Source organism: Leptodactylus fuscus, chromosome 2 (genome assembly GCF_031893055.1).
Source record: "Leptodactylus fuscus isolate aLepFus1 chromosome 2, aLepFus1.hap2, whole genome shotgun sequence".
NCBI lineage: Eukaryota > Metazoa > Chordata > Amphibia > Anura > Leptodactylidae > Leptodactylus > Leptodactylus fuscus.
The window spans coordinates 274,006,493-274,030,666 of record NC_134266.1 but is presented as its reverse complement, the minus strand read 5'-3'; the positions used below and the strand labels follow the sequence as shown (position 1 = coordinate 274,030,666).

Here is a 24,174-nt window from a genome sequence, read left to right as displayed (position 1 = left end):
GCAGGATCATATAACATCATTGCATGGTGATGAAGAAGTCTTTGTGATCAAAAATCCCAAGGAATATACATATAACCACAGGTTTCTATATGGTGAGAGGAAGGCGTCTCAGTAAGGGTGCATGCACACTACGTAACGCCGGGCGTGTATGAGAGCCGTACACGCCGGCGTTACAGCAGGGCTGCCGAACACTTCCCATTCACTTCAATGGGAGCGCTCGTAACAGCGGCGTTTACGAGCGCTCCCATTGAAGTGAATGGGAAGTGTTCGGCAGCCCTGCTGTAACGCCGGCGTGTACGGCTCTCATACACGCCCGGCGTTACGTAGTGTGCATGCACCCTAACTATGGCATCCAAAGAAGACACATGATCCTCCAGTCACATGATGCGAGTCACATGATCGGGATTCTTAGCCAGAATGTTCCACATAGAAAAATATACATGGCTTGTGAACACTTGGTCTGTGGTTGCATGCCACAGACCAAAGGATCAAAATGCTGTGCAAAGAATAATGGTAATTAGCAAGTAAGTATAAAAAATACATATGTATATATATATATATATATATATATATATATATATATATATATAAAACAGAACAAAAAAAAAAATTGTGAAAAATATAATAAAAATAAAAAAATATATAAATATATATATATATATATATATATATATATATATATATATATATATATATATATATATATATAACATTAAAATAAAAATAAAAAATAATAAATGTCTTGGTACCAGACATCAGGTTATAAATGAAAATATATTTTTTTCTTTTTTGTCTTTTCCTGTTTACTTATATATAAGAATATCACATTTTTTCTACACTATGGAGGACACATCTAGCGAAAGCAACAGAATCAAAAGATTAGCGGAAGTTTTTGAGAACGCTGACATTTCTGATGTGGACAATAACTGTAAACATTTGCTGCACAAATATTCTAAAATTCAAACCATGGAGACTAAAACGTGGTGGGACCATAACGCTCTAAAAACCTATCATGATAAGGCGATGATCCCGAGAGGTTTAAGGATCAATAAATTTTCCACTACAGTTTTCAATGAGGAGTTTAAATCTAAATGGGAACGCATTCTTTCTCAGTGTTCTCTGGATCTGATGAACTTGATTATTCAGGAGGAGGAGGTTAGAATGAAGGAGTACAAGACTGAGTTAATTAAAGTTAAAGAGGATCTTGTGAAGTTTGAAAGTTCAAAAACATATTTGGACTTGTATCCTAAGATCCAGGCCCAGATGAAAGACCTGGAGGATAACATCATCAAAACTAAAAAAACAAAATTTGTGCGGGATAAGCACGATTATGAAACAGGTGAGGTCTACAGGTGGAGAAATCCTGCAGAGCAACACACACCTAAATCAATCTTGAAAAAAGGTAAAAAACGCTACCATCAGTATAAGAATTTTACACCACGCAAGGTGTCATTTAGCTCATCTGAATCTGACTTTCTTGATGATGTTAACCCTTTGAATAGTTCCAGGAATTCTTCTGATACATCAGTCAGTAACCTCAGATCCTCAAAAAACTCAAAAAACGCAGAGCGGGACGAAAACACCGCTCAAAATACCGAAAGGAAATCCAGATACTGGACGAGAAGGAAACAACATCCTCAATAACCTCTTCAGCTCCACAGGAGACACACACTGACACTGTTCAAACCTTCAGTGTGTTGAATTTGTCAACGTTTGAGTTAACAACTGATATGCTATCTTTACTCAGTAAAGGTCTTAACTTTGTACCTACCTCCAGCTTCAACTTGTTCGATACTATTTTGGACTTGAACAAATTTGTTCGATCGCTTGTAGTGAAACGGCACTTTTTTGATTGTAATAAGTCTAATGATGGCGATAATGAATTGTTTTTTTCCGGTGACCTATTGAATAATGAATACAGTGATCTCATGTTTTCTGAGCAAATGTGTCTATTCAGTCTAAAAGCTTTAGAGGACACCTCTGGTAAGATACGTGATTACCACACTACCAATGTAAAGAAATCCAATCCCCTCTACTACCCCATTGCTTCAAGAACCCCTTGTTATGATATTTTTCAACAGGTGGTTGAAAGGGACCTCAGGGAGTTAGCAAAGTCCAAGACACATATACATTTGAACAACAATCTTACAAAAGGGGAGAGGTCCGCCCCTAATGTATTGTCTCAGAATGACTCCTTGGTCATAAAAATGGCCGATAAGGGGGGTCTTGTCGTGGTAATGAACAAGGGGGATTATTATGAGGGAGTTATGCGGATTTTGAATGACTCTTCTACATATAGAATCTTGGGTTCAGACCCTACTCCTGCTTTTTCTGTGATTTTGGAGAATTTGTTGTCAGAGGGTGTGAATTTGGGGATCATCCGGGAAGATCAGAAAGAACATCTCATAACTGATCACCCGGTGGTCCCCATTTTCCACGGGTTACCGAAAGTCCATAAGGACATTAACCCTACTGCTTTACGCCCTATCATAGCGGGCATCCACTCGCTAAACGAACGTGTTAGTGAGTGGGTAGATTCCCTGCTCCAACCACTTGTTCAAAAAATTCCGGGTTTTTTGAGGGACACTAAACAAGTTCTGAAAACCTTTGATAATTTTCAATGGCACTCTAATTTTATGTGGATCTCTTGTGACGTTGAAAGTCTCTATTCGTCTATCCCACATGATTTTGCCCTGTTAGCCCTCTCGAACCATCTTTATAAACACTCAAATTTTTCGGAGGAATTATGTGAATTTATCATATCAATAACAGATTATCTCTTAAGACACAATTTCTTTAAATTCGATGAAAGTTTCTACCTGCAAACATGCGGAGCCCCTATGGGGTCCCGTTTCTCCCCCACCTTGGCCAATATTTATATGGCATGGTGGGAGGAGACTTTTGTATATAGTGACACCAATCCTTATGGGAAACATCTGCGCTGGTACGGCCGCTACATTGACGACCTGCTATTGGTATGGTCGGGAGATGTGGCGGCCGTACCGGCGCTGATGGAATATTTTAATAACAATCAGATGAATCTCAAATTTACCTATAGGGTTGAACATACGTCCATAGACTTTTTGGACGTTTCACTTTTGGGAGATTCTGAGAGGGGCCTTGTACTCTCTAGGATCTTCCGTAAAAGTGTGTCGGGCAATACGGTCTTACATGCAACTAGCTGCCACCCCCGCCATACAATTCAATCCATTCCGGTGGGGGAGCTTTTGAGGACCAAACGGGCCTGTTCTCTGGATACTGATTTCCAGGAACAGGAACGCGAAGTCTATAGTAGACTCAAACGTAGAGGCTATCCCTCTTGGCAGTTGCAGAGGGCGTCTGCCATTGTTAGAAAGAGGTCTAGATCCTCCTTATTGTCGGATCAGGAAAGATGTAACAATAGAAGTTTCTCAGATGGTGTCTTCTTTTGTACGAATTACAGTAGGGATTACAAGGCGGTGGTTAATATTATCAGAAAACACCTTCCAATACTTACACAGGACGATATAACTGCAAGAATTCTAGATAGGGGGTGCAAATTTATTTCCCGCAGGGGTAAATCCTTGGGCAATACTCTGTCCCCCAGTCTGTATACCAACTCTAGTATTGGGAGCAAAAAAACTTGGCTTGACGTACAAGGCTTTTACAGATGTGGCACCTCCCGGTGCCAGGTCTGTCGGTTTGCATCCAAATCTTTATTTTTTGAAAATGTGCACACACATAAAAAATATTGCATCAAACAATTTTTAAATTGTAAAACGGATCATGTTATATATTTAATTTGGTGCAATATTTGCAATTTATTTTATGTGGGGTGCACTATCCGGCCTCTGAAGATTCGAATCTCGGAACACTTGTCTGACTGCAATAAATCTGCTGCCAATAATGTATCTGGGGCGTCCAAACACTTTATTTTGCATCACAATGGCAACACATCATCATTCTGCTTCTGTGCAATTGAGCATGTTAATCGACCAACCCGAGGTGGTGACTGGCGGAGGAAGGTGCTCAAGCGGGAGGCGTTCTGGATTTTTGAGCTTGGCACACGTTTCCCCAAAGGGTTAAATTTCAAATCAGATTTAATATTTTTTTATTAAGAAATGTATTTATTTATTTATTTTTCTATATATATGTATATATGTGTATATATATATATTTTTTTTTTATTAAATTTTTTTTTTTTTATAATTTTTTTTTATTTATTATTTTTTTTTTTATTTTAATGTTTTTTTTATATATATATTTTTATATATTTTTTTATTTTTATCATGTGACTGGAGGATCATGTGTCTTCTTTGGATGCCATAGTCACTGAGACGCCTTCCTCTCACCATATAGAAACCTGTGGTTATATGTATATTCCTTGGGATTTTTGATCACAAAGACTTCTTTTTGTCCATATTAATCTTTGCCTTATGTCATTATGTTGATGTGTTGCCATTTCTTGTCTCTTCGCTTAGGATTGTCCTCCGTGTATTGTATGTGTGTATATTTATTCTGCATGTTTTTGTTTTAGTCAACATTTGTTTTTAATTATATGCCAGCTGTATGCTAATTTCACACCTGTGAGCTCAACTATTTATAGCTCCAGTGTAACAGACGCAGTAGTATTGCCATGAGTAAGGGACGGATGTCCCGAAACGCGTAGGCTTGTCTGTCTTCAACCATACATGCATACTTGGAATTGACCATGTAAGTTTTTCTACATCTTTTTTCCTATGTCTGGTACCTATTTTTTATATTTTTCCAATAAAAGTCAAGTTTTACCAAAAGCAGCGATCGCTCACCGTCTGATTCACCATTGGTGAGCGATTAGGACGATTGGGGACGTCCCCAGTGCTGCGAGAGAACTCATTTCCATACAGACGAAAATCGTGATTTCTACCGAACGTGTTATCGAGAGAAAAAAATGTGATTTTAATGGTAGAATCCCTTTAAAATACCCCTATCCTCCATGAGGGCGGCGCTGCTACCTCTCCTCTGTGGGTTTTGTCAGCTCAAATCCTTTGGTTTCCATCTCTTCGTTGAATTTTAGGTAATCTTGCCTCTTGTCAAAGTACTAAATCTGTGAGGAGAGAAAGAAATCACAAAATCAGCCTGTCCATAGCCTTCTTCTGCCAGATGGAGGCGCTGGCTGATGACATCACTGCCAAAAGCCAGAGAGGCGAAACACCTGCTTGGGGCCAGAAGGAGGAGAACAATAGACTTACACCATGATATGGCCAGAGTAGGAGAGTGTTGGGGCCTATAGGCAACATATCCTGCTGTTTGTCTATACACAGAGAGAGAGAGACAGATATAGTGACATTGTAAGTGCAGCTCTGGATGTAACTGGAGTATACCTGAAGCCCATAGATAGGACCATTTGTTACAGGCCTCAGACGTGGCTGCACTACCGAGATTACCAAATACAGTGTGGTCATGGTGACCTTGTGATCCTTCCACCTCCAACAATGTCACAACATTTTATCTGATTTCTACCCTTAGATAAGATCACTTGTTACAGGCCTCAGACCTGAGGCTGCACTACTGAGACTGCCAAATGCAGTGCTGTCATGAAGACAGTGTGATCCCTCCATCTTGCACTAGATTCACACCTGCATCTATGTGTAACCCCTGTGTGCAGTTCAGGGCAACGAGGGGTTAACAGTTTGCAAACATTATGCATGCAGCATGAAAGCAATTGTGTTTGTTTATCAAATCCTTGGAGGATGGGAGGGGCTGCTTGGCAGGGGAGACCATGTGCTCAGGCAGACTGCAGGAGAGAGGGATCACAGGTGGATGCAAGAGTAAGATCTCCTGAGCCCCCAGAGTCTGAAAGCAAAAGGAAAGTGGATTTAATTCCTTCAGAAAAAAGGTTACCGACTCCACAGGACGATTTGCCAAATAGACAGGGTATCCATACCCTCCACAACCGACGGAGGCGCCTCCCTGCTACACCGGAACGTTCTTCCAGACTTAACCCTTTGGCAGCCTGTTGGACAGGACAGCGTTAATTCCTCTGGGACTGTAAGTGTACCTACCACCAGCATTCTTATTTAGGGCTCGTTCACATCTGCGTTGCCCTGTCCGTAGTTCAGGTTTCCGTTTCCTGCCTAAAACAGAGGCAGGAGATGGAAACCTGCAGGAGTCTCTCTCACCCATTCATTTGAATGGGTGAGAGAGATGTCCGGCCGTGAGCGGCAGTGAGCGTTTTGCGCTCTCCGCCGCGAAACCGGGTTTTATAATCCGGACACAGAGTCGGACATGCAGTACTCTGTCCGGATAAAAAAAATCCGGTTTCGCGGCGGAGAGCATAAAACGCTCACGGCCGGACCCGGTCTGTGCTTTCCGTCTTCTGGCATGCAGAAGACGGAAAGCACAGAACGGAAAGAAGAACGCAGGTGTGAACCCAGCGTTAGACTGCATCCTATGATCCAGGAGTAAATGGTTCTTGGCTAGTATAACTGTTTAACCCCTTAGCAACCCTTGACGTAACTGTACATCATGGGTCGCATGGGGATGTATGGAGCGAGCTCACACGCTGCGCTCGCTCCATACACGGCAGATGCCGGCTGTATAATACAGCCAGGACCTGCCAATAACAGCAGCGGGCGGTGCCCGAGCCGATCGCTGCTGTTAACCCTTTACACACTGCGGTCAAACGTGACCGCAGTGTGTAAACGGCGCCGGCGGCATGGGCGCCGCCATGTTTCGCCGATCGCCGCCCTCCTGAACGTCACATGAGGGCGGTGATCGGTTGCTATGACAGCCGGAAGCCTATTGAAGGCTTCCAGGCTTGTCTCTGCACTAGATCTATTAGACGATGCCAGAGGCAGCCTCTAATAGAAGTGCTGCGATTTTCCTATTCACTGCAGTACTGTAGTATTGCAGTGAATAGTATGAGCGATCAGACTCCCTAGGTTTCAAGGTACCTAAGGGGTCTGATCATAAATGTAACAGAAGAAAAAAAAAAGTTTTTAAAAGTATTAAAAAAATTAAAAAAATATAAAAGTTCAAATCACCCCCCTTTCCCTAGATTACCTATAAAAGTAATTAAAGAACATTAAACATAAATATATTAGGTATCCCCGCGCTCCAAAATGCCTGAACTATTAGAATATTAAAACATTTATCCCGTACTGCGAACGGCGTAGCGGCAAAAAAAATAAAAACAGCCAAAAAGCGTTTTTTTCAACACTTTGCCTCCTATAAAAAATTGAATAAAAAGTGATCAAACCATCAGATCTTTCCCCAAATGGTATCAATAGAAACGTCATCTTGTCCCGCATAAAAAGACGCCACAACCAGCTCCATACATGGAAATATGAAAAAGTTACAGGTGTTAGAACATGATGACACACATTTTTTTTTCTATTTTGCAAAGTTTATCATTTTTTTAAAAGTATCAAAACATTTCAAATACTATATAAATTTGGTATCACCGCGTTCGTACTGACACGTAGAACACAGGTAACATGTCATTTGTACCAAACAGTGAATGCTGTAAAAATTAAACCCATAAGAAAATGGCGCAAATGCATTTTTTCTCCAATTGCGCCTCATTCTGAATTTTTTTCCAGCTTCCCAGTACATTGCACAGCATATTGAATGGTGCCATTACAAAGTACAATTTGTCCCGCAAACAATAAGCCATCATGTGACTCTGTGAACTGAAAAATGAAAAAGTTATGGCTCTTGAAATGTGAGAAGGGAAAAACGAAAATGCAAAACCAAAAAATGGCCTGGTCCTTAAGGAGTAAATGGTTCTTGGCTAGTATAACTGTTTAAGCTGGAGCACTGCAGAAGGAGTAAAAGAGGCTTGATGCATCCAGGCACCTGCTGTGCTGCCATGTCCTATTGTAAGGGATAGAGCCTGCTGCTGCTGATAGATGATTGTAGACATTACTGGATTTTCTGCAGTGTACTAAATCTCCTGCACTACGGAATATTACCCTGCTAGGAATTAAAGGAGCATTGTTCATTTCTGACATATTTCATGTGCACCAACGAACGAAGATTCTTTCCAGAACCGCGGCAACAGGCCTTGTACTAAGACTGAGCTTTGTGATTGTTATACATTGTCCTAGGGCTTTGCCATATAGACCTGCCATTTTCTAGATAAGATTATCGCTTACAGTACCACCTCTTACTGATGCTGTGAATGTTATTGCATATTGGACTTCACCATTACTTTTATTAAGTTCCATATAAAAGTTTCTTTGTTTATACCACAATCCTCTCTGGCGTGTTGGTGTGGGCGGGGCTTTCCCTTGTCAAGCCCCGGGCAGAGATCTGAAGAAAGGTACTGTCAACCCAGAAGCACCAGAATATCACCGACAAGGGTGGAGGCACTGCGCTAAGCAAGGTAAAACGGCAACTCATACTTATCCGAACGCCCCGCTACCCGGGGGTGTGGCCAAAGGGGGCGTTACATATGTATAATTTTGGTCATTAGGTGACAGCAACACAATAAACCTAATCCTACTAATATTATAAATGTAAAAGTTTGTGTGTTTGGATGTTTGTTCCTCAATCACGCCTACACTGCTGCATGGATTGTCCTGAAATTTCACACACAGAATAGATGATAAGCTACTTACCATCTCCGTGGGTGGCCAGGCATCACGACCGCGAGAACCGAAGTTCAGTTCAGAGTAAGTTTAAGGACCTGTGATGACGTCATCACAGGCCCTTGAAGCGCACGCCGATTGGTGCGCTGTGGGAGGATGCAGCCTGGCACAGCGCGGAGTGAACAAGATGGCGCCTCATGTGCGGGATCCCCGTCGTGATTCTGCCATGCTGCATCAACTTGACGGCGCTCGGCAACTCCAGCGGCTGGGGACAGTCTGTGCCCCGCACATGATGCCGGACACTCCCAGCTCAGGTCCAAGGCGGACACGCGGCCTCGATCTGCAGGACAACACACGTGGAGCGGATGAGCTGGCTCTGTGTGAGTATTCCGGGGAAGTGCAGGGTCTCAGGCTGGGCGCTCCACCGTGGCGGCACAGGAGCGGCGTTTGGATAACCAGGGAGGTGCGCAAGAGAGGGATTTGGGGGCCCTGGGATGTTCCCGCGGCTGGGGGGCCTTGGGGGTGAGGGGCACGCGTGGCGGCTTTGGGGAGAGGGATTAGGGGGTACAGTAGGGTACCCAGGGCTATGGTGCAGGGGGGACGTGGCGGAGGGGTTTGGGTGTACTACAGGGCCGCGCTGGATGGGTCCCACGGGTGAGGAGTTCACTGTGTGCCGTGCGAGAGGGGTTGGCGCAAAACAGGGATTTGGGGGTCCGCATCGGCCCACACAACGACCCCCGGACGAAGTCGCAGGTAAATGCTAGTGTGATATAATGTAATGCCAATGAGAAGCCATTCACACAGGGTACACAAGACCCCCACTCCCCTGATCAGCGGAGGTTCCAGTGGTCAGACCCCGCAGATATAGAAGTTATCTTCTTATTACTTTTATACATTTATAGAGGACATTTCATGTCCTGTGACACCAGCGGTATTATATACCGCTAAAATACTCTGATGGTGTGTGCCCGAGTGCAGAAGATATTGGAGCAGTTACTTTTGTCTCTGATATCCCTTCACTGTCAGAAGAGCGGGCCTTACTGCTGAGTGTCATCACTGGCCTGTATAGAGCGCCCCCTCTGGCAGTACAAGGATAATGTAGCGGCACAGCTGACATTGCGCTGAATTGATCATAGTATCAGCTTTCTAGCAGTAGTATATAATACCGCTGGTGCCAGAGGACATGAAAGGGCATTTTGCAGTGGACAGGGGGCATGTGCTACCTTATAGGAACCTGACAACACTATGATACAGTAGGGTTACTGCTAGTAAACAACTACTACCAGGCGGCAGCCATATTACCTTCATAACAGCACCGAGCAAGTAGACCCCGCAGTGCCTATAACACCCCCGCAAATGTCTATAATACCCAGCCAGCAGTCCCGGCAATGTCTATAATACCCCACAGTACCTATAATATTCCCCCAGCAGTCCCAAATTCCAGACAAACCTAGTAAAAAAAAAAAATAAAAATTAAGTTTTTTGCCTTGGTACCAGCACTCCTCCTATTTTGCCCAGCGACCCACCTACTAGTTCTCAGTCCTCTGACTGGGGCAATATGGTAAGGTGAATTTTTGAGATCTGTTCACACATTGCGGTGCTGCGTTGTGTCTGCTGCTCCTGTGGCGCTCTGCCCGTGAGGCGGTGCGTCCCAGAGCCTGGGGGCTTGGTCTGGTGGCAGGGGTGTTGCCGGACCACTGGGTCGCTCACCCTGTGGGCGCCGTGTTGCGGTTGTGGCGGTCACTATGCAGCGTGGTGCCCAGTAGAGTAGGACCTACTATAAAGAGGTTGCCGTGAAGTGGCTAGTGGGCTTATGCACATTGATTAGAGATGAGCGAACACTAAAATGTTCGAGGTTCGAAATTCGATTCGAACAGCCGCTCACTGTTCGAGTGTTCGAATGGGTTTCGAACCCCATTATAGTCTATGGGGAACATATACTCGTTAAGGGGGAAACCCAAATCTGTGTCTGGAGGGTCACCAAGTCCACTATGACACCCCAGGAAATGATACCAACACCCTGGAATGACACTGGGACAGCAGGGGAAGCATGTCTGGGGGCATAAAAGTCACTTTATTTCATGGAAATCCCTGTCAGTTTGCGATTTTCGCAAGCTAACTTTTCCCCATAGAAATGCATTGGCCAGTGCTGATTGGCCAGAGTACGGAACTCGACCAATCAGCGCTGGCTCTGCTGGAGGAGGCGGAGTCTAAGATCGCTCCACACCAGTCTCCATTCAGGTCCGACCTTAGACTCCGCCTCCTCCGGCAGAGCCAGCGCTGATTGGCCGAAGGCTGGCCAATGCATTCCTATGCGAATGCAGAGACTTAGCAGTGCTGAGCCAGTTCTGCTCAACTACACATCTGATGCACACTCGGCACTGCTACATCAGATGTAGCAATCTGATGTAGCAGAGCCGAGGGTGCACTAGAACCCCTGTGCAAACTCAGTTCACGCTAATAGAATGCATTGGCCAGCGCTGATTGGCCAATGCATTCTATTAGCCCGATGAAGTAGAGCTGAATGTGTGTGCTAAGCACACACATTCAGCTCTACTTCATCGGACTAATAGAATGCATTGGCCAGAGTACGGAACTCGACCAATCAGCACTGGCTCTGCTGGAGGAGGCGGAGTCTAAGATCGCTCCACACCAGTCTCCATTCAGGTCCGACCTTAGACTCCGCCTCCTCCAGCAGAGCCAGCGCTGATTGGCCGAATTCCGTACTCTGGCCAATCAGTGTTGGCCAATGCATTCTATTGGCGTGATGAAGCAGTGCTGAATGTGTGTGTTTAGCTCAACTACACCGGTGGAGTAGTTGAGCTAAGCACACAGATTCAGCTCTGCTTCAATCAGCGCTGGCCAATGCATTCTATTAGCTTGATGAAGCAGAGTGTGCACAAGGGTTCAAGCGCACCCTCGGCTCTGATGTAGCAGAGCCGAGGGTGCACAAGGGTTCAAGCGCACCCTCGGCTCTGATGTAGCAGAGCCGAGGCTGCACAAGGGTTCAAGCGCACCCTCGGCTCTGATGTAGCAGAGCCGAGGGTGCACAAGGGTTCAAGCGCACCCTCGGCTCTGATGTAGCAGAGCCGAGGGTGCACAAGGGTTCAAGCGCACCCTCGGCTCTGATGTAGCAGAGCCGAGGCTGCACAAGGGTTCAAGCGCACCCTCGGCTCTGATGTAGCAGAGCCGAGGGTGCACAAGGGTTCAAGCGCACCCTCGGCTCTGATGTAGCAGAGCCGAGGCTGCACAAGGGTTCAAGCGCACCCTCGGCTCTGATATAGCAGAGCCGAGGGTGCACAAGGGTTCAAGTGCACCCTCGGCTCTGCTACATCAGAGCCGAGGGTGCGCTTGAACCCTTGTGCACACTCTGCTTCATCAAGCTAATAGAATGCATTGGCCAGCGCTGATTGAAGCAGAGCTGAATCTGTGTGCTTAGCTCAACTACTCCACCGGTGTAGTTGAGCTAAACACACACATTCAGCACTGCTTCATCACGCCAATAGAATGCATTGGCCAGCACTGATTGGCCAGAGTACGGAATTCGGCCAATCAGCGCTGGCCAATGCATCCCTATGGGAAAAAGTTTATCTCACAAAAATCACAATTACACACCCAATAGAGCCCCAAAAAGTTATTTTTAATAACATTCCCCCTAAATAAAGGTTATCCCTAGCTATCCCTGCCTGTACAGCTATCCCTGTCTCATAGTCACAAAGTTCACATTCTCATATGACCCGGATTTGAAATCCACTATTCGTCTAAAATGGAGGTCACCTGATTTCGGCAGCCAATGACTTTCTCCAATTTTTTTCAATGCCCCCGGTGTCGTAGTTCCTGTCCCACCTCCCCTGCGCTGTTATTGGTGCAAAAAAGGCGCCAGGGAAGGTGGGAGGGGGAATCGAATTTTGGCGCACTTTACCACGCGGTGTTCGATTCGATTCGAACATGGCGAACACCCTGATATCCGATCGAACATGTGTTCGATAGAACACTGTTCGCTCATCTCTAACATTGATCAATATGTATACTAAGAACCTCATGTTCGGTATTGTAAAATTTGCTGAGAAGCACCAGATCAATGTATAAGGTTGGGATGTGCGGCCATGTTTTTCTCTTTTTGTACACATAAGATCACAATGTCAGGCTGCGTAATCCACGACTACTGATAGTGAACTTGTAAATCTTTCGCCTTTTACTAAAGATTTCCTCGGACAGTGAACGTGATCCTCGGCAGGACAAAGCTTCTAGTTTTCCATCTCTGAACTTTGAAAGCTAGAACTTTTCTTATAATCTCCATCGATAGATTTTTGCAGGACAAGTTGTGTTTTTTAACCCCTGAAAGAGCAGCCAAGTGACAACTGAAGAGTCTCCCCCTACTGCTGACATCCTCCCCTCATGTGACATCACAGGTGCTATAGCCACTGTTATATACTGCACTGCTAAACTCCGCCCTCTTATGTAGTAATCACATGACCGTGACACCGCCCCCAGATCAGTGACATCATCACAGGTCCTAGAACTATTGTGGTGTAGGAAATACAGAGCGGATACTGGACGGAGATATCGCTGCAGTAAGTGGAAGGTTTACTATTATTATTCTCACTGGGTGCAGTATATAAGCTATACGCTGCAAGACTAGTTAACCCCTTACGTAACCTGCTCTGGGGGGTAAAGTATGTCCCTGCAAACCTTAAAGGGATTGTCCACTTTCAGACCATTATTAACCTCTAAGGACTGGGCCTAAACGAATAATGCAAAACAGCAATTTGGAAGTTCACGGAAATTAAAACAATATGGAGGTGAAATTTACATATATTGTTTTTTTTAAATAATGCATTAATTTAGACCTAAAATTAACACATTCACAAAGGGTTAAATGAGAAAATGCACCTTACAGTTTGTTACGCAATTTCTCCGGAACACAGAAATCCCTCGCCTGTGGGTGTAAGATAAGATAATCCTTTAATAGTCCCACAATGGGGAAACTGATGTTTGGGCGCACGGCAGCAAACGGAAGGGAAGGAGCGGCACTTTGCATTTAAAAAGCAATTTTTGCTGGAATAGTATTCGGGTGCCCTGTCTCATTTGCAAAGCCCTCCTACCAAAACAATCAAAACCCACCAAAAGTGACTCCATTTTGGAAACTAAGACTGCTTAAATTGAAATTTGAAATTTGTTGCGACCACTTTGTGTCATCAGAGACAGGCACTCCTAAAACTATTAAATGGGCTATCCCAGGGACAAAGACGTTTATATATAAAAGTATATGTGGCCATAAACTGCTCCTTGGGCACACAGCAGGACTCAGAAGGGAAGGAGTTTTGCGCTTTATAGCTTTTGGAGTATAGATTTAGAGGGACTTTCTGGATGTTGTGCTGTTTTTGCAGAGCCCTGGAGGTGCCAGTAAACTGGAATTCCCAGAGAAGTTACCCCATTTTGTAGGGGCAATTTCGGATCTACAAATGTTAAAAAAACAAAGAATGTAAATTAGCGTTCTAAGAGCACATAGGGCTCATTTACATGTACGCCCTGCTGTGTGCCCAAACAGCAGTTTATACCCACATGTATGACACTGATGTACCCAGGATAACATACTTAATGCCATATGTGGGTATAAACTGCTGTTTGGGCACAGCCAGGAAGGAGTGCTATTTTGGTTTTTGGACATAATGCCACTTTTGCAGAGGCATTGTAAAGTGGAATCCGCAGACATGTGACCCTACTTGGTAAATCTCTTGAGGGGTGTAGTTTCCTAAGTGATGTAGCGAGCATTTTTAACCCTTGAGCATTGCATTAATTTAATTTCCAGAAATGAATACACAGCTGATAATGAAAAGTGAAAATTTCTAATTTTCCAGAGATTCGGCATTTCAGTACCCCAAGGAGAACTCGCCTGTATGGCCTCCTAATGCCATATTATATTGCCTTGCCACTCTGTGGTCTCCTCACACAGCTGCCACCTCCTCCCTCTGCCACTGGGTTACTGTATGGCCTCCTCATGCTGCTGATGCCACCTCCCCCCTCTGCCACTGGATTACTGTATGGCCTCCTCACACTGCTTCCACATCCTCACTCTGCCACTGGATTACTGTATGGCCTCCTCACACTGCTTCCACATCCTTACTCTGCCACTGGGTTACTGTATGGCCTCCCATGGGGCCATATGAGAAATTGAAATGGTTCGTCCTTTAGCCCACTAGGATTTAGCCTCTACCTTCTTCTGCATTCATGTCTTTTCTATATTTCTATGCAATATTAGACTGAAGTTCCTCCAGGCCACCAGATGCAATGATTCTCGGAGTGCACCCTACAACAACCCCTAGGACATAGACCACAGTACCCTTTATATTTAGGCGTCTTTTGCTGGGCCATTATTGTGTTAGATCCTGGGCCTACTGGAGAATCCTCTGGTGGGCTGGTACAACATTGTTTCTATGGTTTTTATGGGCTTAGGTAAAACCAGGGCTGTGGAGTAGGTAACTTTTGGGTAATAGTCAGGTGGCCGCTATACACATTAGATAGTTGGTCTGTCCTTCTGAAATACAAAGGTTTGGTCAGCTTTCTCTAATGTGTATGGCGGCCTTTCTCTATACACAAGATTACACTGTAGTGAAGAAGACATTGGAGGACTGTCCAACTCCGAACAGCCATCTACATGAGTCAGGCGGATTTTTTAGAACCCAGGGTCTCCACCTTTATCACTGATACATGAGCAGAAGATCCTACACCTTACCAAAAAGATCACTGAGCTGCTGACTGGAGAGGTGACCCTGCTGGGAATACTTGGAAATTACATAGTAACCCTACTGGAGTGGTCTGGGTGATGATGGTATCTTTTTGTTGTCAGGTTCCTATAAGGTGTCAGGACGTCACTGTCTATTTCTTCATGGAACAATGTGAGTATTTAGAAGAACACAAGGATCTGTACAAGGACGTAATGATGGAGAACCACCAGCTCCTCACATTACCAGGTAAGGAGAGAATGTTCTTCTGGGAACCTTGTGTCCTGGCATCATGTGGATGTTACTGTAACATGTACCACCTACCTAAACATAACAGACTAAGACCATCGCTTGCATGGCAATGTAGAATGGGGAAGTGCTAGTGCAAATATAAAAACACCAAAGGACTCTGCACTATGGCTATAGCGGCTGTTTAAAGTGCATGCAACTGAGGGAGTTCAGATATTTGTAGGTGTAAGTAAGTGTCATAGAAAGCTTTATAAGGCAGGATTTACACATGCAGTTTTTGAGTGTTATGATATGGACTAGAGATCAGTGGTCAGAACAACAGCCAACAAACTAACACAAGTAACATATAATCCAACGGCACTCTGTAGCATCATCTAAGGCAACCCCTAGGTATTCATCAGAGACCGATGCAAGGCAGGGTGTACTTGGTTACTAGGGAGTCAGGTTGTGCCTGTGAAGTCAGGTGGCAAAAGACAGGTGTGACTTTGCAGGGTGCAGATCTAGCCAGCAAACCAATGGAATGAAGAGAGTATAAGCAAACCAGACGAAATGAAAATTAGGAAGGTGCAGATAAAGCCAGATTGTAAAGAATTGCCAGTAGATACTGCCAGGGTCAAGTCCGGGAGGGAACAGATATAGCCAAATCAGGAAGCAAGCGGTTACAGGCCAGAGTAAGTACATAACAGGTTAATCACGATAACAGTGAGCAAAGCACAAAGTGTGAGTACTGAGGACATCCAGGGGGCCATCTCATGAAGCAATCTCATCATGAAGCATAACTCCTTGTCGGTGTCAAGTTTAGCCCTTGATACTGAATCAGAGCACTGATTGGCTGGACATGCCAGACAGAGTTTAGCTGGGGAGCATAGTAAGCACCACAAAACAGCCACGTAACAGAAATACTCATTCTCCCCCAGCACCACTGCACACCCCGGAGCGATGGCTGCTGGACAGAAAAGCAAGTGTCGCAGAAGTGCGGACAGGTCAATTCTGAACACTGAGGCAGTTTTATTTATAGCCAGGAATATAAAATTTAAAAGGTGGTCTTCTCCTTGGTGCTGGATACCCTTCTGAGTTTGGTCAAAAAATTGTATCAAAAATTACATGTGTTTTTCCAGGCAATAAGGAATATTGTAAACTGCTCAACTTTGTGTTTCGAAAATTTAAATCACGTAATCCATTTTTAATCCTAACAGAAAATTCCAGCAAAAATTCTGAAGAAAATTTATCTCTGAAATATAATGTAGAAGATGAAGTTATAAACTATAAAGTGGAAGAAGAAGAAATCACAATCTATAAGGTAGAAGACGAAGATGTAAAGTATAAAGTAAAAGATGAAGATACTTCAACCTACAAAGTAGAAGATCAAGATGTCATAAACTGTAAGGTAGAAGATGAAGACATAAGTTATGAAGAGGAGGATATCATAACCTTTAAAGTGGAAGATGAAGATGTCATAAACTCTCAGGTAGAAGATAAAGATATCTTGCAGCGTTCTTCAGAAGACCTCCTCACTCTCGATGTAAATCCAGGGCTTCACAGTACAGATCTATCATATAATCCCCCTGATCCCGGGGACCCATCTCCTGACCAGTCTCCGATTGTTACCACAAGTGCAGGTCACAAAGGGGATAAAAAATATCAATGTGATGAATGTGGAAAACTCTTTATAAAAAAGTCAACTGCCAAAGCTTGCAGAAGTCGTCACAGGGTTGGGAGGCCACATTGCTGTTCAGAATGTGGGAAATGCTTTCCCAGTAGGTCAGCCCTCGAACAACATCATAGAAGTCACACGGGGGAGAGGCCATTTTTATGTGTAGAATGTGGCAAATGTTTTAGACAGAAAACAAATCTGGTTCTACATCAGAGAAGTCACACCGGAGAGAAGCCATATTCATGTTCAGAATGTGGGAAATGCTTCATGTTGAAAAGTACTCTTCGCGAACACGAGGAGATTCATAGCGGAGAGAGGCCGTATTCATGTCCAGAATGTCTGAGATGTTTTAAGCGGAAGTCCGTTCTAGTTAGACATCAAAGAGTTCACACAGGAGAGCGGCCATACGTTTGTTCGGAATGTGGGAAATCTTATACAACGAGAAAGGCTCTTACTGCTCATGAGAGAATTCACAATGATGAATTTTTTATGCAGAAACCAATCCGTGTTAAACATGAAAAGACTCACACAGGAGAGAGGCCATATTCATGTAAAGAATGCGGAAAAACTTTTACAAAAAGTTCCAGTCTTGTTCATCATGAGAAAATTCACAGCGGGGAGAAGCCATTTTCATGTTCGGTATGTGGAAAAGGTTTTATCACTAAGTCCAATTTTGTAAGACATGAGAGAGTTCACATACGGAAGAAGCATTTTATTTGTACATGATGTGGGAAGCGTTATATTGGTAAATACATTCTCCTGAAACACGTGAGAATTCACACAGTACTTAACAGGGTTTTGCCAAATCTACTGAAGAAATGAAGATCCTTGTTTGCTCCGAGTCGCAAAGCTGAATCCTCATCTCGTTTTTTGCTGCTTTCATAAGTTCTTTCATATTGTAGGAGAATTCTATGAAAATCTATGGGCACTCTAATTTTTATGGGTAAAATTGGTGGAACAGAAAAAAAAATACACTGAAGTAATATTTTTAATAAAATTCACAGATCTCATTCCTTGTCTTGAATATTTGGTGCTGCCCCTTTGACAAAGACAGTTTTCAGTAGGTAATTATAAGGTCTTATTCACACATGGATATGTTATATATATAGAACTATCGCTAATGTCCTTTTTCTTCAAGGGAGTCCCATTAGACCCTGTCGCCTACCTACTTCATCTTCCCCCAAGACATCTAGGTATGAAAACTTCTTGGTTATTCCTTTATTTATGCGGAGCGGTTAAGACACTTATTGCTCTACACTGGAGAATGGGCCAGCCCCCTGCAGCTCCCTGAGTTGATAGCATGGAAGAAAGATGTTCACAGCCTGGAGTATCTAACCGCCTTCCTCAATCATTAGGTAGAGGCTTTTGATGAGATCTGGTCCTACCGGGATACTTACTGTATTTTACAAGGCTTCTAGGGCCTGTCCTCCTTCCCTCTCCTTTTTTCCCTACCTGTTCTTCTCCCATCTCCTTGTCCTTTATGATGTCCTGCTGTGAAGAATATCACCTTGCCAAGCTGCTTGGCACACCCGCGATCACCCTTCTTAACCTTCCACTCTCGCCCTGTGAGTGGACTGAGTTCACAGGATAATATGAAATGAGCTTTATAAATTTTATATATTTATTAACCAGAGTGGGTTTGTACTAGCCACTAACATATACAGGAATACCCATCAGGAATGGTCAAGTAAACACAAGAACAAGCACAATACAGTACAGAAAATGAAATGGGAATAAAAGCAAAAACAAATACCAGAACGAACCTGCAATTCAGTTCACTGTGGTCTGACTGCTAGGGCCCAGGATCAGAACAAGTGTAGAGGGTCTTCTGGTAGAGAAGGGACATCCCAGCTACCCCCTAGCTGCCTCCTTGCTGAATGACACAGAATCTTGTACTCCCTCCCAGTATAAAGCTAGTGTCCAGCCACACCTTCCTTCCAGGTAAAAAAAAAAAAAAGACTGAAAAATTATTTGAATACTCTCCACCCGTATGTACGAAAAAAAACATAAAATATGTTTGGTCCTGAATCAAGAAAAATAACCGAGTACTGAAGTGGTTAAGAACCCCTGATGACATCATAAAAGGTGCTTAAATAACTTGATATGCAGCAGTGTAAGAGATAGGAAACGTATAATCGACCCTATAGGACCATGATGGGGAACCTACGGCACATGTGCCAGAGAGGACACGCAAATCTTTCACTGTTGTCACGTGCATCCTAATCACTCACTAATGGTGAATCCAACGGTGAGCGATCGCTGCTTTTAGCTGTATATACAAATGTGTTTAATGACCACATGTGTTTCATGGCTCCGTGGCGAACTTTGAACATGCCCCCCCCTGACGCCGAAGACCCCGACTGATCCCCCTCCCCCCCGCATTCCTGCATGCTCCATTATGTCCATCTATTAGTCCCTGCACACAGTATTATGTCCCATAGTGGCCCCTGCACACAGTATTATACCCCATAGTGGCCCCTGCACACAGTATTATGTCCCATAGTGGCCCCTGCACACAGTATTATACCCAATAGTGGCCCCTGCACACAGTATTATGTCCCATAGTGGCCCCTGCACACAGTATTATACCCAATAGTGGCCCCTGCACACAGTATTATACCCAATAGTGGCCCCTGCACACAGTACTATCCCCCATAGTGACCCCTGCACACAGTATTATACCCAATAGTGGCCCCTGCACACAGTATTATGTCCTATAGTGGCCCCTGCACACAGTATTATGTCCCATAGTGGCCCCTGCACACAGTATTATACCCTATAGTGGCCCCTGCACACAGTATTATACCCAATAGTGGCCCCTGCACACAGTATTATGTCCCTTAGTGGCCCCTGCACACAGTATTATACCCAATAGTGGCCCCTGCACACAGTATTATACCCAATAGTGGCCCCTGCACACAGTATTATGTCCCATAGTGGCCCCTGCACACAGTATTATCCCCCATAGTGACCCCTGCACACAGTATTATGTCCCATAGTGGCCCCTGCACACAGTATTATACCCCATAGTGGCCCCTGCACACAGTATTATGTCCCATAGTGTCCCCTGCACACAGTATTATGTCCCATAGTGGCCCCTGCACACAGTATTATGTCCCATAGTGGCCCCTGCACACAGTATTATGTCCCATAGTGGCCCCTGCACACAGTATTATCCCCCATAGTGGCCCCTGCACACAGTATTATGTCCCATAGTGTCCCCTGCACACAGTATTATACCCAATAGTGGCCCCTGCACATAGTATTATGTCCCATAGTGGCCCCTGCACATAGTATTATGTCCCATAGTGGCCCCTGCACACAGTATTATGTCCCATAGTGGCCCCTGCACACAGTATTATGTCCCATAGTGGCCCCTGCACACAGTATTATCCCCCATAGTGGCCCCTGCACACAGTATTATGCCCCATAGTGTCCCCTGCACACAGTATTATACCCAATAGTGGCCCCTGCACATAGTATTATGTCCCATAGTGGCCCCTGCACATAGTATTATGTCCCATAGTGGCCCCTGCACACAGTATTATGTCCCATAGTGGCCCCTGCACACAGTATTATGTCCCTTAGTGGCCCCTACAGGACTAAATACTGTCACCGCTGACCGCTATACCAGGACAAATTGTGGATAAAAAATCTGGTCATGTGCATTACAATTTAGTAACTCCATGTGCCTCATATTAATAGCAGTTAACCCCATCATGTCACTCAAATTAACCCCTGTCTGCCTCACCATAAGAGTTACTGATATGTGAGAGACATGGAGGTAATAATAAAGTATCTTCATTACTATTACCCCCATATGTCTCACATATCAGTAACTCTTATGGTGAGGCAAACAGGGGTTAATGTGAGGGAGATGATAGGGTTAACTGCTATTACTATGAGGCACATGGAGTTACTAAAACACAAGTAATCCCCCCAAATGCCTGATAGTAATAAGTATAGTAACCCCAGTACGTACCTGTGTAGCTTCAGTTTCATTTTCCTGCAGCAGCTTCTTCCTCTTCTCTTGCTGGACGGCAGGGATAAGCCCCGCCTCCTCCTCTCATTGGTGGGCAGAGGACAGCAGAGAAAGGGAGGGGGAGAGAGGGGGAGCGTCCTGCAGCGCTGACAGGAGCCAGACCTGAAGCTCCTGTGTCTCAGCCATTGCTGCAGCTTCGGGGCCCCCTGTTGGTGGAAAGTATTCCACCAACAGGGGGCCCCGATCATTATACTCGGGGGTCCGAAAAGACCTCCGAGAATAATGATAGCAGCGGCAGCAGCTGTCACCGGGCCCCTAATGTCCCGGGCCCTGTGGCAGCTGCTACCGCTGCTATGGTGGTAGTTACGCCACTGGTGATGTGTATGTGTGGTGCAGACACAGGCTGGCTCCGTACACTCAGCCCCACACAGCAGGGAGCTACGTCATACATGTGGCTCCCTCAGCAATGAGCAGGGGGCCGGGTGCTAGTGTCCATAATAAAGTGAATAAAGTAAGATAGTGGACACACAAAGCAGTTTTGCTGAAGCAATGTATTTAGGAAAAGTCTTAAATCCACATTAACAAGCAGTATAGATAGAATCATTGTTATGATACCACCCCTTTAAATTAGCCATCGCCCCCCTAAACCGCTTCAACGCCCCCCAATCTTCTCTGTGCCCTTTGCTGCCCCCCTATAGGTCTCCAGCGCCCACAAGGGGGCGTTATTGCCCACTTTGAGAAAGACTGATATAAGGTGACAGCACTAGCTAATATCCCTCTGTAGAGCATTGGCCAGTAGAACAGGAAGGCCCAATGTATGTAGAAATAATGGCCATTCTGGGACATCACACATGGTACACAAGACCCCCACTCCCCCGTTCAGCGCAGGTTCCAGTGGTCAGACCCCGCAGATATAGTTATCTTGTGTCCCAGTCAGAGACAGGGACACAAACCTTGCAGCAAAGTTCACCGTGGTAGTAGCATAAATACCCGTCCCAGATCAGGGTTTAGATACGTGTGAAGCGCTGAACCTCTGACCACCGACAGCGGCTTTCGGACTATTAGGCCAAGTGTACACGTGATGAATGACACAACAAGATCACAATGTCAGGCTGCGGAGTGTCTTCGTTTGGTCTGATGTAGATTATACAGCCTGGTCACGGTTGGAAGGAAGGACCTGCGATAGCTCCTTCTCACACTTGGGGTGAAGCAGACGGTCATTTACAGTGCTGGCAAGTGCCATCAAGGTCTCATACATGGGGTGGGATTTGTTCTCCCGCATGGAGGTCACCATGGACAATATCCTTCTGTCACCCACCACCTGTACTGGGTCCAGGGGGCTCCCCAAGACAGAGCTGGCCCTTCTGATCAGCCTGTCAAGTCTATTTCTGTCCCTGGTTGATATACTGCTCCCCCAGCAGGCCACACCGAAAAAGATGGCTGAAGCAACCACAGAGTTGAAAAAGGCCCTAAGAAGAGGCCCCTGGACTCCGAAGGCCCTCAGCCTCCTGAGCAGGTAGAGTCTGCTGTGGCCCTTTCTGTGCAGCGCCTCCAGGTGGTCAGCCCAGTCTAGTTTATTATTGAAGAGCAGACCCAGATACTTATAGGTCCTGACTATCTCAATGCATGTCCCTTGGATCTCCACCGGGGTCGGAGCAAATCTCCATTTGCTAAAGTCCACCAATTTCTCCCGAGCACAGAAATCCCCCAGAGGTGACTGTAAACTGATATTTGGGCGCACGGCAGCGAACGGAAGGGAAGGAGCGACACTTTGCACTTAAAAAGCTATTTTTGCTGGAATAGTATTTCGGTGCCCTGTCTCATTTGCAGAGCCCCTAAAGTACCAAAACAATGGAAACCCACCAAAAGTGACCCCATTATGGAAACTACACCCCTCACAGGATTCATCAAGGGGGATAGTGAGCATTTTGACCCCACAGACGTTTTGCAGATTTTATTAACAATGGGATGTTATCTTGTGTCCCAGTGACAGGGACACAAACCTTGCAGCAAAGTTCACCGTGGTAGTAGCATAAATACCCGTCCCAGATCAGGGCTTAGATACGTGTGAAGCGCAAAACCTCTGACCACTGACAGCTGCTTTCAGACTATTAGGCTAAGTGTACACGTGATGAATGACACCACAAAATCACAATTTCAGAGTGCGGAATCCACGACTACTGATAGTTAACATACAAAGCCATCCACAACCTGTCCCCTCCATATATCTCTGACCTCATCTCCCGCTACCTGCCCACACGTAACCTCAGATCCTCCAATGACCTCCTACTCCGCTCTGCTCTCATCCGCTCCTCACACAACCGCCACCAAGATTTCTCCCGTGCATCCCCCATACTCTGGAGCTCCCTACAAAGACACATAAAACTGATCCCCACAATCACAGGATTCAAGAAGGCCCTGAAGACTCCCCTATTCAGGAAGGCCTACAACCGCCAATAACACTATCACCGCACCTCCATCTATACAGTCTCCCCCTCTCCTTCTGTCTCTACCCCTTCCCTCATAGATTGTAAGCCCTCGCGGGCAGGGCCCTCTACCCCACTGAGCCAGTCGGTCACTGTTAGTATTATATCTACCTGTATATTCTGTGTACTGTATGTAACCCCCAAATGTAAAGCACCATGAAAGTAATATAATAATGTACAGCACCATGGGATTAATATAATAATGTACAGCACCATGGGATTAATATAATAATGTACAGCACTATGGGATTAATATAATAATGTACAGCACCATGGGATTAATATAATAATGTAAAGCACCATGGGATTAATATAATAATGTACAGCACCATGGGATTAATGGGATTAATATAATAATGTACAGCACCATGGGATTAATATAATAATGTACAGCACCATGGGATTAATATAATAATGTACAGCACCATGGAATTAATATAATAATGTACAGAGCACCATGGGATTAATGGTACTATATAAATAAACAATAATAATAATAACATGGAAATCTCTCGCCTTTTACTAA

At 44.8% G+C, this 24,174-nt stretch overlaps 1 protein-coding gene across 1 annotated transcript in view; it reads left to right on the top strand.

Annotated features, from left to right (window-relative positions):
- The window catches only part of LOC142194142 (uncharacterized), a 36,434-nt gene extending 18,318 nt beyond the window's left edge, over window positions 1-18,116 (top strand). The window contains exons 5-11 of the mRNA XM_075263157.1: window positions 819-1,527; window positions 2,082-2,234; window positions 2,346-2,531; window positions 8,671-8,932; window positions 15,240-15,319; window positions 15,403-15,526; window positions 16,723-18,116. Coding sequence (XP_075119258.1) covers window positions 819-1,527; window positions 2,082-2,234; window positions 2,346-2,531; window positions 8,671-8,932; window positions 15,240-15,319; window positions 15,403-15,526; window positions 16,723-17,906 — 2,698 coding nt within the window. The 3' untranslated portion in view covers window positions 17,907-18,116. The remainder of the gene's footprint in view (window positions 1-818; window positions 1,528-2,081; window positions 2,235-2,345; window positions 2,532-8,670; window positions 8,933-15,239; window positions 15,320-15,402; window positions 15,527-16,722) is intronic.
- The last annotated feature ends 6,058 nt before the right edge of the window (window positions 18,117-24,174 follow it).